This window comes from Monopterus albus, unplaced genomic scaffold (assembly GCF_001952655.1).
Source record: "Monopterus albus unplaced genomic scaffold, M_albus_1.0 scaffold2.1, whole genome shotgun sequence".
In the NCBI taxonomy this organism is placed as follows: Eukaryota; Metazoa; Chordata; class Actinopteri; order Synbranchiformes; family Synbranchidae; genus Monopterus; species Monopterus albus.
Genome location: NW_018127882.1, coordinates 1,838,973 through 1,858,360, shown reverse-complemented (window position 1 = coordinate 1,858,360; position 19,388 = coordinate 1,838,973). Strand labels below are relative to the sequence as shown.

General features: G+C 40.6%; 3 protein-coding genes across 8 annotated transcripts in view; 1 reads left to right on the top strand and 2 right to left on the bottom strand.

Annotated features, from left to right (window-relative positions):
- Positions 1-644: 644 nt before the first annotated feature.
- LOC109955249 (insulin-like) lies at positions 645-3,005 on the top strand. The gene is made up of 3 exons (XM_020591214.1): positions 645-741; positions 2,028-2,190; positions 2,876-3,005. Exons 1-3 carry the CDS (start codon positions 645-647, stop codon positions 3,003-3,005), a joined length of 390 nt encoding a protein of 129 aa, XP_020446870.1.
- A 355-nt stretch (positions 3,006-3,360) lies between these two features.
- hmmr (hyaluronan-mediated motility receptor (RHAMM)) lies at positions 3,361-10,379 on the bottom strand. Of its 3 annotated transcripts, none has more exons than XM_020593616.1 (20): positions 10,230-10,379; positions 9,835-9,933; positions 9,637-9,722; positions 9,443-9,517; positions 9,146-9,334; positions 8,927-9,013; positions 8,680-8,791; positions 8,512-8,577; positions 8,244-8,317; positions 8,087-8,157; positions 7,638-8,005; positions 7,385-7,533; positions 7,059-7,294; positions 6,478-6,546; positions 6,168-6,365; positions 5,449-6,081; positions 5,293-5,365; positions 4,219-4,395; positions 3,927-4,089; positions 3,361-3,794 (listed from the first exon to the last, which is right to left on the bottom strand). In XM_020593616.1, exons 1-20 carry the CDS (start codon positions 10,273-10,275, stop codon positions 3,778-3,780), a joined length of 2,988 nt encoding a protein of 995 aa, XP_020449272.1. In that variant the 5' UTR covers positions 10,276-10,379; the 3' UTR covers positions 3,361-3,777. The 3 variants fall into 3 exon arrangements, with proteins under 3 accessions (XP_020449272.1, XP_020449283.1, XP_020449290.1); XM_020593627.1 differs by having other exon boundaries at positions 9,146-9,313; XM_020593634.1 differs by lacking the exon at positions 8,927-9,013.
- A 716-nt stretch (positions 10,380-11,095) lies between these two features.
- The window catches only part of cyfip2 (cytoplasmic FMR1 interacting protein 2), a 22,437-nt gene continuing 14,144 nt past the window's right edge, over positions 11,096-19,388 (bottom strand). For 2 of the 4 annotated variants that reach the window (XM_020593584.1, XM_020593592.1), the window contains exons 22-30: positions 19,269-19,356; positions 18,989-19,132; positions 18,750-18,840; positions 16,995-17,128; positions 15,334-15,406; positions 15,086-15,180; positions 14,018-14,256; positions 13,061-13,208; positions 11,096-12,947 (exon numbers count right to left, since the gene is read on the bottom strand). In XM_020593584.1, the coding sequence (XP_020449240.1) occupies positions 12,780-12,947; positions 13,061-13,208; positions 14,018-14,256; positions 15,086-15,180; positions 15,334-15,406; positions 16,995-17,128; positions 18,750-18,840; positions 18,989-19,132; positions 19,269-19,356 (1,180 nt within the window). In that variant the 3' untranslated portion in view covers positions 11,096-12,779. Of the gene's footprint in view, positions 12,948-13,060; positions 13,209-14,017; positions 14,257-15,085; positions 15,181-15,333; positions 15,407-15,430; positions 16,587-16,994; positions 17,129-18,749; positions 18,841-18,988; positions 19,133-19,268; positions 19,357-19,388 lie in introns of those variants that run through there. The other 2 variants (XM_020593600.1, XM_020593606.1) reach the window with 2 other exon arrangements.

Genomic DNA, 19,388 nt, shown 5'->3' with positions numbered 1-19,388 from the left:
CTACAGTCTGAACTCCACTGTAAAAATAAGTGAAGTGACAGCATGTTTTTCACCGAAAAGAATCTACTGGACTCATACATGTCAGTATTGTGATAGCTCCTATTTTGCCAAAAAGAAATACACTTTATACTTTTATGAAATTCCTTCAAAGTCTTCAAAACAAATAATAAATGGGCAGGAGTGCATGTAAACTACAACTGGACTGGTTGGCAAAGGCTTACAACCTCTAGTATTTAGCTGTTTTGTAATCTTTCTAACAGCTACCTTGTTCTGATTTGTAAGAAAGACTGATTTAAAAAAAAAGAAATACACAAAAATAAGTGCTCTCATAAACCACACACCTCTAGTGGTCACTAATAAGCCTCTAATCTACACAATGTGATCAAAACATGGCATATGGTGTTTGTCCTCCTGCAAACAGTGCCAGACAGGCCACTACAAAGCAAGGGCTGAACTGGATATCACACCGGGTGACTGGGTTCTCAGCTTTATCCCAACCCTGCTGTTTGTCCACACTTAAATGACTTAGTGCCACTCAAACACAGATCAACCAGCTTACAGGTCAAAGTGTTAATGAGAGGACATTGTGTTTTCAGCTGAGGCTGGCAAAGGCCAGGTGGGAGTTCTAAAGGGAAATGGTAGCCATGTGGAGATGTTCTCTGTACCTATCTAGTCCTATAGGCCTGGGACTTCTCATTTGTAACCACCAGCTGCTCTGCTGCACTGAGGCTGCACACACAGGTAAGCAAGTTTCTCTGTTCCCTCAAGATTTCAACTTTTAAAATTTATGTGTATAATAACCAGGAAGAAAGTAAAGAGTGACACAGGCAGGGATCTATAATTCAACCAATCTACTGTGCCAAGAAGCCTGGCTTACAGCCAGAAGGGATACAGGAGTGGCAAGCCAGATAGAGCGCTCTGCCAATGCTGTAATGCCTGGCACAGGCGCATTGTTAGGGACACTGTTATAATGATTCATTTTCCATCCAATAATCTACGGTACACTGTGTGATGTCCACAACGGGTCTATATAGCTTCCAAATTACTGCTAAATATGCTTTTCACCTTGAAACAGGAGCTTTATTTAAAGCCTGAGGAGAGTATCTATCACAAATGAGATTTAACTAATAACAATTCTGTAATTTGGGGCAGGTCACTCTCACTATAGTTGCGAAGATGAGCTGCAGGGTGGGCACTGACCTTGAGCCTACACTGACAGTGTCCACAGTGATGATTTTGGGACCATCTTTTTCTAGTTTGTAATAAATGGTGCCAAGATCAAATAAGGCTCACCCTGGGGACAAAAGTAAAGCAAAAGGAATTGAAATAAAATCCAATTCCAACTTACTTCAATAGGAGCTGTGTAGAAATAACATTAAACATAAGCTTGGATGGCTGATCTCTAAAAACACTGTTTGCAAATATGAACAATGAAATGCCCAGCAAAAAAAAAAAAAAAACATAGTAGACAATTTTCACTTTAAAACTGTCGAGTTCTTTCAGGAACTTATTGGCACCATGTGATGTGTGTAAAAATGGCACACATCACTTTTTAATGCTTGACTTTACTCATACTAAATTGTAAGATTTAGAGGTTTTGAGGCACATATCACCCAATGAATTTTCGACAGGCCTTGTTTCACCACTGCCTTTGATTTACAATGGAAAAAAAAATGAATTATTCAGTTTTCTGCTCACTTCAAAGCTCCTATTTTAAGTTACTGCACGCCTTCTGTGTTGTCTCTGCACTATTATACTCTGAAGGTGTTAAGCTATACTGAGGAATTTCACAGAAACATTGCAAAATATCTGTATCTACAAACATTAAAACATCTTGTAATGCCTGAGTGCCATCAAGAAATATCTGATCAAATCTGAACACTTCGCCTAAAGTTTTCAGCCATCTGGCCTCAAGGTATTAAGTATTGATAAGTAGATATATTTTTACTCTTTGTGTTTGAAACCCAACATACAATTTTGATCAGATGTGTACTATTTCAGTACTCAGAGAGGTCTCCCTCCAACAGCAAGGATACCACGGGCAGTGTCCGTGATGTTATTGCTGGTGATTTACTCCCAAGGGGTGTCCACGGCCTCCGTCCAGCACCTGTGCGGCTCCCACCTGGTGGATGCCCTCTACTTTGTATGTGGAGAATGGGGCTTTTTCTACAGTCCAAACAGACACTACAAGTGAGATCTGGAACATCTGCTTGGTAAGTAAGGCTGAATTAATGATGGGAAGAGTTTAAACTTTTTTGGGGAGGAGAACATGTATAAAATTAGCTGTAATTGTCCCTTTGATGATGAGTTCACAAAGGAACAGCATGACATTGACCTCACGCTGGCTTTGTGTCCCAGCAGTGACCACTATGTTCAAAGTCTAGGTGCAGTCTAATGAGAATGCTAATTTAGATCATGTTTAGGGACAGTACACTGGAAACGGCACTGAACTTTTCCACACTATCAATGTGCAAAGCTTCTCTGTCTCTTTTGAATTCAGTGCTGAGGACAGGCTTTTGGTTTCCTATTGTTGCTTTTAACATCTATAATGTGACAAATCAAAGTCACAAACCTTGTAAAATCCCCCAAAGCCATCATTACATTATTCCCAAAACACATAATTTGGATCATCTGCCTCAGTCTATTGATGTTTTGAAGTGAACTTTGGAGGTGAGTTCCCTCATATCTCCTCTTGAAGTAGAGACCAACAAGACTAAATGGATTTGGGGGATCAGATTACATAGCCATTATGTCTCCATTAAAGTGTGAACAGTCTAAATGGTAGTTTGAAGAACTAGAGGTTTGAACAGCAGCGGCAGGATTTAACACAGGGCTATGGAAACCTTCTTCACTTCAAAGGGTTCCTGTCTAAAAGGGCCAGACGAGAGCAGCAGCTGTGGAGGGCCCTGTCTGTCCATGATGAGCCCAAGGTGAAGAGAGGCATCGTGGAGCAGTGCTGCCATAGGCCGTGCAGCCTTTACCACCTGGAAGGCTACTGCTATTGACTTGTCACTCCACAAATAGTACCACTCAAAGCTTGTAAAAAAAAGAAAAGGTCCCAAAGATAAGTTCTGACCCTACAACTGTCTTATCAACTGAAGGAAATAAAGCTTCGTGACCCATAACCCATGGCTCCTCTCTTCAAAAGATGTGAATTCTTTGTAGCTGTTATACAGTGCGTATGACACATAAGCTGCAATTGCATTTTGCTGTGCTCTATCCTGTGGCTGCAGTCCTATAGTGCTCCCTACTGGCTGAGGACAGACATGGCCAAGAAGACCAAAGCAACATTTTTACACACTTTGGAAGTAAATCTCAGTAACACATTCATCAGTCATTGCAGAGATATTTAAGAAGAGTATTAAAATCTGTCTTTATTTACAAACAAAAAGATTTAATAGCATTTCCACATTAGATAGTGACTGGTTCTGCTGCCCTAAATTTTGCTAAGAGGCTCCAAGCATATACTTCACCCAACAAAATGCATCTTGCATTTGTATGCTATACTTAAAACTTGCATCCACCTGTGCCCTCATTAGTTTCACACACCGCTCTTGCACACACACAAAGTCTGATCCTAAAACATTTTTAAAAGTCAGTAGAGAAAATGTAAATCCACAAACTACTTGCCACAAAGGGCTGTAAAACATCAGCATGTGAGAATACAGTTAACACTTGTAAGAGGATGATGAGTATTCAAAAGGCCAAACCATAAAAATTTAATTCAAATTAAATCAGCCAATTAGTTGTCAGTTCTTGTCTGCAGGAAGAGATCCATTATGCATGATGATTTCCTGACAAAAACAAACAAGGAATTAGCTTTCCCCACAGACAAATCATCAACAAAAAAACGATACCTAATCAGTTCTTATCACGTCTTATCATATCTCTGGAGTATTGCAGACAGAGGTCAGTTTACTGCCTACCTTCTTTCAGTGGTTCAGTTGCTTCAGTTTGCCTGTTCTCTTTGTTGTGCTGGAAAGCTTTGCTGGGATCAAACCTGCGGCGTGGAGCACCAGGGAGCTTTGACTTCAGCTGCTCCAGGTCACTCTTTTGTCGGCTCACCTGGGAGCGAAGCTTAGACACCTCCTACACACACACACACACACACACACACACACACAGCAAGAAAAAAGGGGATAAACGCAAGCATTTGAGCTTGAAACAACAGTTGTGTGTGTGTTTCTTGACAAGCACAGTACTGTTCTTATGTTTCACCTGTTTCAGGGAGATGTTCTCATCTTTCAGCTTCATCACATGTTTGATCTTTTGTTTCTGGTTCTGGTGGCCAAGCAAGTGAGCGTAAGCACCAGCCAACTTATTTAACTCCTCCTGGTTTGCCCCATTCTCATTGAGTAGTGCATCTCGCTCTGCTGCAAATGCATTGAGCTGTTCCTGCGGGCACACACCAACTAGAACATTGAGAATATTGTAGCTATTCCATTTATTTTAACTTAAGATTTGACCGATGCAAGAACTTGTGAACAAAACTGATGTGAAGCATTATCACCTTTAAACATCTGTCTCTTTACCTTAGTCTGTATATAAAAACTGATGACACCTCATCACTTCCTTCCTGTCACTATGCAGAAGTGAAGCCAAAAATTGTGATTATGAGGGCGGCCATCTGGCTTTTGTGACATTTTGCAAACAGGTTCTGTGTTGCAGCAACCACAGAAGGAGTCGCAGCATCAAACCGCCAATAAGGTTGTCAAATCGTCTGAAAGACGCCCCTTTTTATATCAAAGAATTTTTAAAAAACAAATTACAAGACAAAAAATTACACAAATCAGAAAGATATCTACCTATAACGACACAAATCACCTTCAGCAAAAATTTGATTAGTTCTTTGAAATTTTATTTTGGCTCATGTCCCATCTGCTAACATGGAGGGAGTGGGGTTTATGACCTATACTGCAACAAGTCACCAGGGGGCGATCACTCACAGGGGCTTCACTTCTGGGAGTCCTCATGTTTTCACTTGAAATTGTACTTAAAGCCACCAAATAAATGACCTGAAAAACAACTTTACAGCTGTTGAGGAAAAAAGTAGCTCATCACAATGTTCGCCAGCTAATTGCTAAGTTTGTCTGCTGTGTGGTGCTGGGCAGGTCCCATACTGTATAACATACAGCACATTTGTCAGAGGTTTTTGCTAAAAACAACCATACTGCAGCTGGAACCAACATTGACAAAAGCAGCAAGACCGAATCTAAACTGTGAAATAGTTTAGTACAGCTTTAACCAAAGAGGTTCTAGGCTAGTTAGAGTACATATGTGGATATGACTCACCTGGAATGGTCTGACTTTAGCAAACAACTGCTCATACTGTTGCCTCCAGGGATCCATCTCTGAACTTTGGGAGCTTAGAACAAAGGAATGAATTAAACTTTTCCAATTACAAAACCACACATGCATAAAGTTCTTTTTAAATCCAGTCTCACTCACCATTTGCCTTGTGCTTGAGCCATTTGTTTTTGTAGCTCCTGTCGCTGCTCCTCCATCTCCCACTGCAGCATAACCTTCTCCTGAGTCAGTACTGCTACCTGCTCCTGCAGAGCCTGTCTGCCTTGCTGTTGCTCCTCCACCTCCCGTTGCAGAGCCAGCATTTTCTCCTCCATGAGCTCTATTCGAGCATGGAAGCTCGCACGCTGTTGTTCGTCCTTAGATAGGAGATTCTTCTTTTCCTCATCTGCTCTCACAAGCTCGGCCTGTACTCTGAGCACCTCTAACCTGTCCTGCTGGTGCTGCTTCCTTTCAGCCTCCAGTGTTCCCCTTTCTTCCTGCAGAGCTGTCTGAAGTTTAAGCTTCTCTTCTCTTTCATGTTGGAGCTGTTCCATTAGTTCATCTTTTTCCTGGCTGACCTCATCAAGCTGTTTCTGGGCTTTCTCCTTCTCATTTTGGATCTGGGTAACACACCAAGCTCTGTGTTCCTCTAGATGTCCCAGTGCCTCTTCTTTCTCATTTGTCTGCAGCTGTAGTTCCTGTTGTAGCTGACTTATGAGGGCAGTGTGGCTCACCTCCATGGCTTTCATTTCCTCATCTTTTAGTGCAAGGCAAATCTGCACCTCCAGCAATATTCTATCAAACCAAGGAAAAAGGGAATCTGAAAAGGTGGAAAAGTGACTGATATTATAACACAGAATAAAAGTGAACAGGAAGCATACCTTGCGTTCTCCTCTATGGCTTTTGATTCAGCTAAATGACTTCTTTGCTGCTCCTCGAACCCCTCCTGCACTCTCTTGATCTCCTCCTCTTTCAGTTGAATCTCTCTTTCCATCTCTTTCGTCTGATTTTTCACTCTCTCCAACTCTTCTTCCAGTTCGTTCTGTCTCTCCTCTGCTCCCTTCAGAGCCTCTTTGGTGCTGAAAAGTACAACAAGCAGTCTATAAAGCTTGCACACAGAATGTAAGCTAAACACAAATTAAACTGACATTTCAAGAATGCTTCAATAAATACTGACACTGGAATCCTCACCCTTCCAACTCTGTGACAATCTTGCTCATTGAGTTTTTGTGTGCCTCTTGTATGATGTCACAGCTCTTACTAAAAATGACAAGCACACGGTTATGTGTTGACTTTACTGCTCTAAAAACAAGCATTATCTCACTGCCATTACATCTTTTTATTTTGTTCTGGGGGGGCTAGAGCCAATCCCGGCCGGCAATCCAGCGAAAGGCGGGGCACACCCTGGACAGGTTGTTGGTCCATCGCAGGGCCATAGCCAATTTATTGTATTTTAAAAAAGTATCTATATCCCCTTATGATTATTAAATAAATTACATCTAGAATATAATCAGTTCATATGAACATCATTAGAACATGAGGGGTGTTGTCAGTGAAGGGATACTTGAGTTCATCTGGTAGGGCTATGGAAGTATGTCAGGCAAAAATGTTTGGGAAACACTGGACTAATCAAGCAATCCACAAAATAAGTGTTTAAAGAACGCAACCCTAGGTTCATCTTCATACGCATGCTGAAAATGTTTGGACATGCAAAGTTTACTTTTTTGTTTCTGAAAACTTCTTACCAGCATGTTTGGTCCTTGGTTGCTTACCTTTCCATCAGGGCCCTGGTATCACTCAGCTGTTTGGCCAGATTACTGTTTGCTTCTTGCAGTCTCTGGAGGGTTTCTTGACTTTGCTCCATCACCTCCTGCTTCCTCTGATCTTGGTCCTCCAAGATAGCAAGCTCTCCCAATACCTCCTCCATCTCCTCCTTTAGCTGTCTAATTGCCTGCTCAGACTCCTCCCTCTCCTGAGTCACCAGCACAGACAGGGAGTCTACAAGTGCCTGTAGAAATCAGCAGAAAGTAAGGTGTGGCTGAGGCATCATTGCATTGGATCAAAACCAGGTTGAAGACAAAAAAAAAGCCTGTGCAACCTTTTCTTTCATCAGTTCCTCAGTAAGAGCAGCATGTTCTTGATGAAGCTGAATCTGTCTCTTTCTCTCATCTCGTTTCACCTCCTTTAGCAAACTGAGCTCAGTCTTCAACTCCTGCACTCTCCTCAGTCCCTCCTCCTGAGTCCTGCCTAAAAACAAATACATATACACGCACACACAAAATACATGCATCACAACCATCAATTCATTTTTGCATTTTAAATCAACAGTTACAGGGTCTTGGTGGACATACTTCTCTCTTCCTCAGAGAAAAGACACCGCTGTTCAAGATGCGCCACTCTCTCATCCAGCTCCTTCTCCGTCCGTCTGAGCACCTCTCTTAGCCTAGCAAGCTCAGCCTCCTGCTGACGCACTGTTGCTTGAGAGTCATGAACTTCTTGGTTAGCCAGCTTCATTTGCTCCTCCATGTCACTCAGTGCCTTTTGGGAAGATTTAAGCTCCAGCTCTTGGTTCTCAAGTCTCTTTTCCACTTCCCATAAAGTATCTTTTGACGCCTGCAGCTCTTGTTGGAACTGAAATGCCTCCTCTTCTTTTTGTCTCAGCATATATTGTGCAGTTTGTAAGTCAGTCATACACTGCTCTAGCTCGGTTTCTAGTTGCCTGTGAAGAAGTAACAAATGGGTGTCATAGTGTGCAGTTGAGATCTAATGTGCTTGAAAGAAGCATCAGGTATTTGCTTACTTTACTTTCTCCAGGTGAGAACCTGCAACAATGTCCTCCTGTATCTTCTCTTTGAGCTTCAAGCGGAGATCCTACAAATGCACAAATAAATCAGGCATAGCTTTTGCAAAGCATGACAGAATAAAGAAGCAATTTCACCTTTTGGCCTAGTTTATACCTGGATCTCCTCGTTGGCTGTGTCCAGATACTCCTGCACCATTTTCATCTCCTCCCTTAGCTCCTTTATCACAGCTGGAAAATAACACAGAATTGTGCGTTATAGTATATTTAAGTAACAGGTGTTAACACTAGTGTTTTTTGTACATGCATTTTTATGTGCAGGGGACAGGCTGAGATATATGACATAAGCCAGAAACACTGAAAACAGTCATGGATAAACAGCTAAATGAGTGCAAAGTAAAAAGCATGCCATAGACAGAACTCACCATGTAACCTGACATTCTCATTCTCTAGCTCTTTATTCTGGGTTTTCATTTCTTGATAGAGGTCCTCTATAAAAAAAAAAAAAAGAGTAAAAACCCTAATTACTGCATCTACACACAATGGCAAATGCATCAGTCTCCTTGGCAGCACCATACATCCCTAAAGCTTACCCAAGTCTTTATTCCTCTCATTTAGAGCAGTGACAGTAGCCCTGGAAGCTTGGAGGTCAGTTTCTAGTACCTTCAGTTGGCCTTCACTGTTAACCTGCAGGACACCTAACTCCTGACCACACACAAAATACATAAGCACAATCTAATGCAGCAGAAAACATGCTTGAAAACATTCTCAGTGTTTAGTTGTAAATGAACTGGGAATTTTAGTGAATAATAAGTGTCATACGTGTTACCAAAGGGATACCTTGTTTTTTAAATCCAAAGTGTTCCTGGCCTCTATTAGCTCCATTGTTAGTGAATTGATTCGCTTTTTTGTAGTGTCAGCAGAAACCTAATATGCACAAAGTCAGACTTTTCAAACTGTATTTATCAGAAAAAAAAAAAGAATTAAACACCCAAGACATCTTGTCCAGACTTTCTAAATACACTAGAGCCTAAATATAAGCATCACAACCAAGCATACCTTGCTTTTTAGGAAGTCGTTGACTTTCCTGAGCTCAGCCTGCTGTCTTTCAAGGGTGGTAACACTGGCAGCAAGCGCTGTCTTCTCCCTGACTGCAGCCAGAAGCTTGGCCTCCAGCTTCTTCAACTCCTCTTCCAGGGCCAGCAAGCGACGGTCCTGCTCCCCCCGCTGCTGAATCAGAGATCGGATCTGTAATAATAGGTCAATAAAAGGTCAAGACTCCCATGCACATAATAGAAACACTGCCAAAGCAAACACCTGTTGGCTCAGCACCAGTGTTTCTTTGATGAAGTATACCTCTTTCTCCAAGAGTTGCTGCTGCTTCCTTTCCACGGTCATTCCATTCTTCTCTTTCTTTACACTTGACTCAACCTAAGTTTTGACAAGACATGAAGATTCCCAGTTTTATGATGAAAGCAGTTGTAGGCATAGCAGATCTGTTATTGAGAAGCTATATGAGTGACGTTTTGCTGAAGCAATAGAAAACTTACAAGACCATCAACCGACATTGTCCTACGCACAGGTGACACTAGGACACTTCTGGCAGGAGACTGTGGTGGCAGAAATACCTCAGCAGCTGGAGACACAGGCAATGAAAATAAATGACGCAAATGGATGTTTTATATAGCGGCAACGTTAGGTCTTAAGTTCTCTCTATTTGCTACAAAATGCATATCACACTTGCGTACCTGTCTTAACAGGTCTAAAACGATCAGATTTGATGAAGGACACAGCTCCCTTCACGTCCCCTGGTTTAATCTCATAGGACCCCGGTGGTGGGGCACAACCTTCAGGCAAAAGCACAAGTTGGTGTTAAGTTGTTGTGAAGCTAACACTGATGCTAACGTTACGTCTTTGCTAGTTTAAAAGTCTAACCTGTATTAGCTTGCTTTTGCTTATCTGGTTCCAATAACTTAAGTGAGTCTAACAGGATACCACACTGGCTAAGTGCCGTTTGATTAACAATTAGCCACCCTAATGCTACCTAAGTAAAGTGGAGTTACGTCAACTTACATAATGCACTAACCGCTGAATAATATAAATAGACGGATATTTATGTTGGCCGAATTTTGACACAACTTACCTACGTATTCGTTGAATCTTTTCAGTGGGGCTCTTGAAAAAGACATTTCTAAGCCAGTGTTTTTAACCAAGTTTCAACTCCCAGTATTGAAAACGCTTCACCTCAGCCCCAGATGACACAACAAACGCTCCACCGCTGAAATTTCAAAATAACGTCACGTACGTTTACGTACGCTTACGTACGTATGGCCAATAGGCGTCCAGTCTTGGATGACGTAATTCCTCCCACCCTCGCTTTCCTCTCATACCCAACATGAATGCATTAAGCTATATACACGAACTCCATAAGCGAGAAAATATAAATGTATTTATAGTATATAACCCATTCATCAATGATCCACAATCGCTGTGCTATGGAGAGGGAGTTGGAGCCTTCCTAGTTAAGACTGGAAGAGAGCCGAGGTGCGCACTATATTATGGCCAGTCTATCACAAAGAACAAAAATAAATACATAATAAAATAAAATAAAAAATAAAAAAGTCATCTTTGTTACATGGCCATCATTTGTTGACACTTATTAAAAATGACTGAAAATAAGCTGAAACCCTCAAAAACAGCCTATTTGGTATCCACAACTCCTATCTGTAGACCTTGTCCTAGATTTCCAAGGTAGCATATTTTAAATAATAGGCTATAACAAAAAAACCTTACTTCTTTAAACAATCAATACATGATATTTTTTAAAAATTGAATCTCCTTGTTTCAAAACTTGTCTGTATCCCCGGTGTAAATCAGCCAAGAAGTCTTTTTCAGTTCTTCGGATTACCTACCTATCATGGACAAAGCCCAGAAGATTAGATATTTCAATATTAACAATGCTATTAAATGTAGAACCCATTAAAAACCAGTATCCTAAATACAACTTCCACAGTTTTTCCAGTTAAACATTTTTTATTTCATGGAAATACAACATTATTTCAAATCCTCTGCAGGACCATTGTTGTTCATTTTATACTCTTTTTTTTCCATTTCTTGTACTTGAAAACATGATCACTTGTACAACAATATCATAAACAAAGCCTCATGTCACAAATGGAGCCATTGATGACAATAAATTACACTTGCCATGCTAAGGTTTCAAGATGATACATTGGTACCTTCATTTTTACTAGATTAACCTTTAAAAGAACAAAAGTCAGAGTTGAATAAATATGATAAAAAGACACTGGAGTTACAAAAGAAAATTACTCAATTGAAAACAGAGCAGAAAAAGATCACAGGGCTATTTGAAGAGGGTTACTTAATCATTTGTTCTCCTTCATATGAAAAAAATGGGGACAATTTTTGCATATTCTGTTAACACTGCTAAATCTAAAGCAAAGCTCCAACAATAGTAAATACTGACTATATTTAGGAAACTGCCCTTTAATATAACTGACATTTTAGTTATGATGTTTTGCCTGCAAAATCAAAATCACCCATTCACACTCAAACCAGGTTAATCTAGTACAGCACTGTCTTTATACAACCTAGAGGTATTTTCTACTCATTTTTTTTTGTTTGTTTGTTTTTAGTCTTGAAAAAGCAAACACATTTACCTGGCTGAAAATGTGTCTTTTGCAAACTGTAAATAATATCACTGTAATCATGTACAGAATATAAAAAATCTTTCCAACAGACAAAAAAAGAGAAAAGATGAGGTTCCAGTCAGTACAGAGAGGCAAGTATACCAAGGATGTGTAAATTAAAATATTAATCATTAAAAACAAGAACAATTACAATTACAACACACTTTACTCTGTTCAACAGTGAAATTTACAGTGGAACTGGTACCAATTAAAAATGTGTCCGGGGAAGGCAAAAAATAAAAAATGATTGTGGGTAAGATAAATAGGAGCAAAATCAAAAGTGGGACTCATTCCTTTGAAATGAAGTATTTAAATGCATCATGATGGGCACTATGTATGAAGAACATCAGCAGACCATATGATTATACAACTGAGTTAAAGATCTGAACAGGTCTGACTCATAATACATGGGTAATGATAGCACAGATATACTGATACCTGTGCTATTTCTGTTAGTAGCTGTAGTAGATCACTTCATTTGTTTTTCATTTTATTTAAACCTTGTTGGATTTACTTTTATCTCAGCTTTTGATCGCAAATTCTATGTGTTTACAACTTTGAAGAGATGTAACTTCAAACAAGTGGACCCATAGAGCTCCAGATTAGAGAATAGAGATACTTTTTTTGGCAGTTGTGTCAGTGGATGGATCCACGTGTGCAGCTGAAGGAACAAGAGAGGGCATGCATGAGTCTGAGTACGGGCCACACAGGTAGCAAAATAAAAAATAAAGGGGTGAATATACACCTCCACCTCATTTCTGGTCCACTTCTGTGGGTTTAAAGAATCCAAAGACAAGTCACATTTCAGAGAAAGGAACAGTTTGAGAGGATATGTCTTTGGATTCCTACAGCCAGTGTGAAGCCATAGTGGTAAGGTATACCTCTACAAGACCAGCAAGAGGCAAAAATTAGTATCACAGCTATGGGGAATGTGTGTGTGTGTGTGTTTGAGTGTGTGTGCACTATGTGTGAAGGGTCTTTTTTCAACAGGTGGTAGCCAGGGACTGATGTATAGGAGGTTGGAAACAGCGAACATGCTCCACAGTGGAACTGTCTGTCTCCACCGCCTTCATGTACTTGTTGAGGATAGCAAAGATCTCATTGTTGAGAATCTGGTACTTCCTAATGCGGTCTGCCATCTTCTTCAGGGGCTGTCACAGAAAACAGAACAAACGGGTGCTTTCGTCATTACATATTTGAGTCAAGAAATATCAACTAGTGTGTTTATGCTTGTGAGTTAATATATAGGATACAATATACCCACCACATTTTTGATGATCTCATCCTTGCCATCTTGTCTTTGGACTTTGAGCAAGTGGTAGCAGAAGTCGAAGAGGTCAAAACGACGCTGCTGGCCCAACAGCACAATGATGGCACAGCCGGCCCAGTTCAGCCCGTCTCCAAAGCACTGCCTGGGAGGCAGCGCATGTACGACACAGGAGTTATGCTTCCATTAAAGTCAGGAACAAGCAAGTATATGACATTTCAACAAAATAACATGCAACTTAGTGCATGTTCCATCAGATATATTATGCAAATATAGTCCAGAAGATGTTGTGATATTATGCAAATATAGTCCAGAAGATGGGACAAGTTTCTTTAATTTTACAGCAGTCTACAACTTACTCTACTTACTGCTTACTCTTTACAGTCTACCCTTCCTCTACAGCAGTGTTTTTGTGTTTTTTTTAAATCAGCCGCTAAAGAAAAAGGTAACTGTCTGAAGCTGAGCAGCCAAATATATGTGCACACACAGTATATATACTGTATATACTGAGTAGACCCATGTAATGATGAGCAACAGCATGATAAGGATGCTTTGTCTACAGCTGAGACAACAGAAGCAGTTACAACATTAAGGTGTAATGAAAAAACTGTTTCCCCTAACCTTTATCACATCTTCTCTTTTTAAGATATGCCAACTGTTGCACCTCAGCCAAGACTAAACATTTTTTTGTGATATTTTGCCTTTTATCCCAGTGTTGTCAAGTGTTTTAGCAAAATTAAAACAGACAAATTCCTTCAAAATAAGCTGATGGTAAAATATAATTTTGGAGCGCAGTATTAGTTTATGTTGCATTACATTAGCATAGTTGGTTTCATATTTGGAATCAAACTGAAAAAAATACAAAAAAAAAACAATAAATAATAATAATAATAATAAACTATCAACAAACACACATCATTGGTTGACACTGTACACCAGCCAGGTTTTACTCACTCAGCTGTAAACTCGTTTGTGCCCACCGGGATGCAGTAGACAAACTGCATGGCACTCCACAGACGGTGGAACTCCATACACTCATCAACGTGCATGACACCATTGGTGGGCGGTGGCCCGCGCCACACCCCATCCTGCAGGAAGCTACGGATGCGTGTCAGGATGACCTCAAACATGGAAAGGCCGCAGCACAGACGCTCTTTGGTCAGTAAGTCTCCCTCACGGGCAATGGCAATTTGCTGGCAAAAACAAGAGCCACAACATTTAAGTATGAAAATACAGAAAAAAAAACAGAAATAACAAAAATAACAATAATAATTTAAAGGTGCAGTGTGTAAGATCTAGAAGGATTTATTAGAAGAAATGAGCTATAGTATGCATAATTCTCTTTTCGTCAAAGTGTAATCACCTGAAAAAATGAATTGCTGCTTTTCTATAGCTTAGAATGAGCCTATTATATAAACATGGAGGCAGCCATGTTTATTACAGTAGCCCAGAAGGGACAATCCACACACTGGCTCTAGGGTGTGAATTTTTCATTTTCACAATGAAGCAGCAGCAGCTTGGAATTGGAAATGCTTGGAAGACAAAGTAACGTTAGAAACAAGAAAATACTGTTATTTACTGAAGTTAAGAACTATGATTTGAAGAAATGGAGGATTGTAGTTTTACTTTAACAAAAGAAAACGACAGACAGCATGAACCCCCTTCTTCAAAAAAGCAAAGAACCAAAGAAACGAGATAGGTGACAGCACAGGAAGAAGATAAACACTGGTGTGGCCCTTCTCAGATCCAAATACTTGATGAAGGACAGGCAGGCTAATTTAGCCTAACAAGTAAACATAAATACAAGCATTTGTTTGATAGCTTTAGCTAGAACATGGCCAGTGCTCGGTAACTCGCTGTGGTTAAGTGAGTCGCCATCAGTGTTCACCTGGTCAAATCAGCTGCATTTGTTTTCTGAATGTGCAATTTGTCCTACACTTATGGTACTCACAACCCCACTGCTAGATGTCTCTAAATTTCACACACTGCACCTTTAATGCACCAGAGTGGTGTTAAGCTCACCTGTGGGGTTCCCAACCTCTCAATCAGAGGCACAAGGTGGAGAGGGGCATACTTTGCTTCCAACCTTTTCATCCTCACCTCCAGACGTTCTCCCTCTGTTTAACACACACAGACAAGTAAGGACATGTACATAGGCCTACTGTATAAAATTAAATGTAAAAAAAAACAATGGGTGGTGGACTGAATCCAATTATTTAAATTTTTTACCCATCCGCGTTTAATGTACTGCTTCTAATCCTTTTGTATACCTTTGATGTAGACTCTGGGCAGAATGTTCTGAAAGGGGGCGGCATGAAGCAGGTCGCACACTTCTTCCTGGGACTAAGATCCAAGCACAACACAGAAACAGAACATTTTAATCAAGCACAACACCACTTTGCTTTATAGACACTATTACATAGCATGCAGGTAGACATGAGGTGATGCTGATTTACCTAAATGCCATTATTTAGTCTCAGAATCGGTTAGGTGATTACAACTACAAAATATAGTGCTGACAAATTCCCAAATGACTGCACAGTCTTAAGAAACCTGCCATGAGCTTCACAGTGTAGGAGCATGTTGACAGATTAGTTAACACTGTGTCCAGCATATGCAGAGAAGGATAAAACATAACTAAATTAGTGTGCAGGATTATAATTTGTGTCTAACTCTAGGTGTAGCAACAAGAGGTCAAGTTTACAGCCACCTTAAGCACCTCTCATCCTTCTGGATAAAATGTCAGTGTATTTTTAGCTATGTGATATTGCAGGATAACTACCACTTGTCCAGATTGCTTAGCTTGATGGTTGTCATGGCGATTGTTAGCAGAGACAACAAGCTATAAATCAAAGTAAATGCAGAGAAGCAGCACGTTGAAACCTTGACATAAGGGTAATGAATGAGATGAGAGAGCCATGCAATGATAAAAGCAAGACACACGCACATCTTCAGGATGGCGAAACCAACACACACACACACACAGAGACACTCATTATCCACATAATGCAGTGCAGTCAGACAGTAATGGTAGAAAGAGTGACAGCTGAGCAGTGTTGTGTAGACAGGCATTACAAGAGCCCAGAATCACAAGAGAGTATGGAGGCAGAAGTGCAGAGTTAAGCACAAGACTGTACCAACAACCAAGCAGAAAAGTTCTATCACCTCTTCCATGGAAGACAAGGACATTTTGTAGTGGCAGCAGACACATTTTTATCCTATGATTTATTGCATTATCTTGCCCAAATTTTCGTCTTCAAGTACGCACAGTTTGTTCGGTGTCAGGAACAAAATGACATTTTAAAATTTAAATTTCAGTTTCGTACAAGAAGCTAAAGTGATCTCAGTCCTTTCCCTTCCATGGCTGATTGGAGGTGAAACTTGCGTGTGCCGAAATAGCATGGTGAAAAAGCTGAAAAACAAAAACACAGCAGCCCAAACCAACATGAGATAAGAGAAAAATAAGACACATCCGATCTCTGGGTTGCTGTGTTACCAACAACAAGACCTAAATCCTTACCACCTGTGGTAGTTGCCAGCGTGTAAAGAAAAATAGAGTTGTATTTCAGAAAACACCCCATCAAAGATCAAACACACTTGGGGGGACTGGGGGCCTGACAGTTTCCATCAGTTATATTTGATTTAGGGACACCATAAATTAGGGTGGAAAGCTTCAGGCAGGGTATCTGCCACCCACATAGAACATGGCAGTCAAGACAGTTACACATTAGCAGTCCCATTCTAAGAGCATGCTCAGGGACCACAGAAGGAATAGTGAGGAGTTTGGAATAAGGGCAGACAAATAATATGTGAAAGCACATTAAAAAAACAACACATAAAAACAAAACAAAGAAAGGAGAGGGAGATGGGAACAAGAATCGAAAATGAATAACAGTACTGTAAAATGTGACTACTTGTAAAGAAATGGCCTCACCAGAGCTTGCTCGATGAGCAGGCAGAAGAGAATGGCATTTCCCACTTCCCTTAAGCTCTGGAAGACATCCGTCTTCAGCTCAGCATACTCAATGATATCCTTGAGCTGATGGTGGAAGAACTCCAGGATACCTGAGAAACGCATCCAGATCTATTATTTTACCTCTACAGTGCCACATACAGCCACAACCTACGCGCCTACTAATACCTCATTGACTCATTGATAATCTGTTGCTACCAGGATGAATCAGGATGTCTGCGGGTCTGCACAGTTGCCCTGACCCACATTTGGTCCGAGCATCAGGCCCTCGCAGCAGAGGGCAGGAGAATCACTAACGTCTGACAGTAAGATCACAGGCAGTAAGCCAGGTACAGAAGTCAGGGTACAGAACATCAGTAATCCTCCTCATAGGGATATCCCGCCTGACTGGCCTTTAATCTGCACACAAGGTTCTGGCCAAAAGGGGCAAGACAGGGAATACACAAAGATGCAACGTAAGTAGGTAGAGAAGTAAGGCATCTTTCCTGATCTAAATGGATATTTTGTAGGTGAGAGTTCAATTTTGAAGATTCAGTTGTCTGCAAATAAATAATTTACAATAATTACTGTATATGCTTTATTTTAATTGAAATATATCAACCTTTTGAATCAAACTTGATTTCCATTGCAGCAGAAGAGCCATTTCCACCCACTGCCACCTGGCTTGCTCATTTACACCCCTCCTAACTGTTAATACTGGCTGTTTGAAGCTCATTGATGTAGTGGCCTCTATGTAGTCAGCACTGTGTTCTGCTGCAGCCTGTATGATGCAAATGCTGTACCTCTCCACCTACTTATAGCTGAATCTTCCTCAACTAATGTGTGAATGTGTAAATGCCATGTCCTGACCACAGTCAATGGTAAACTGCACACAAAACACTGCAGCAGTTGAAAGTGAAACTGCCTAGTCCTGTACGGGCATGTACTGAATTGATCAAATAAATAATACTTATATGGTTCAGCTTTTAAACTACATTTTAAAGTACAAGGAGAGATGATTAAACACCCCAATCGAAACTTAGCAGCTAAAATGCTATTCTGAAATATCATGCCTGAGGTGTGCAACAACATGGGGCGGTATCTTTTAGAAATAGAAACTGAGACCAAGAGTTATAGAAAAAAGTCCTATGCAGTCAGTGGACTGCGATACAAAGCGCTGTTCTAAAATATTTTTTAAAGCAGTGGTCTCATTTAAGTGAGATGTTCACTCACTTACAGCTGTGTCAGAGCTGTATTTAGTTACTGTCAATGCAAAGGCATCATCCTACTGTCAAAACGGGGTGGCTTTTATGGTGAAGCAGCAACAGGAAAACAATGTGTCACTGTCGCTCAAAAACAAGACGACTGTCATTTTCTGCATCTTTCCATTAGTAAACGCTGTAATTTTTTTCAATGACAAATCATCTAGTAACAGGTTTGTGAAGGTGCTTCCCCCTGTTGTTGAGGGAAGACAGTAGAAGTATCTCCAACCAACCAGGTAACGTGAACATAAACATATTTAGTGATGTGACAGGTGCAACCACACAATTTCATCCAGCATTTCTCAGGAGGGGATTATGGTAAATGCATCGTTTCCATTGTTAGTTTTAAAAATACTAATGATAAATAATACATCTTAAATGGCATGAAAACTAGTGTGGTAAATGTTGAAAATCTACAGATATAACCCCACATGCACTCTATTTACTATAATAACGAGGACTACAAGCTCACCTGGGGAGCCGTATTCGTGGCGGGGTAGGCGGCAGATCTTGGGCATGACTTCTATCAGTGTCTTTACATACTGCAAGATGGTGCCCTGTAACTGCAAATTGACAAGGGAGATAGATGAGCACAGCAGGCAAGAGGAAGCAAGGGCACAAAGAGGGGACAAAAATGTGACAGTGAGAAGCCAGCACAATGAGGGGAGGGCTACATGTTTTAGGGGACTGATGGAAAATAAAGACAAATACCAGGCTCTTGACTATCTTAAGCAGCTCTTCCATCACTACAGCAATTCCTTGGTAACCAAGGAGACGGCAGATGGTCTTGAAGTGAGGCGGGCCAACAAAGTTTCTGTAGGAGCTATATATGTGGGAGTAGGCAATGTTCAGAGGCTGAGAAGCGAAAAAGAAACAGAAACAGGATTAATCTGGAGCAAACGAAAGAAGGGTTTCCTTTACTCACACTGCTACAAGAATGTATGAATGTCTGGACTGCTCTATGAAATATACATCAATGGTGGCACAATACCTTGGACCCATACAGGTAGTAAGGCTGCACATTGGCTGGCTTGTCTCTTTGAGGCTCTTGGGTGAAGGGAATGGCTGTACGTACAAAGCTGGCGAGAGAAAAAAAAAAAAGTTTCTAGAT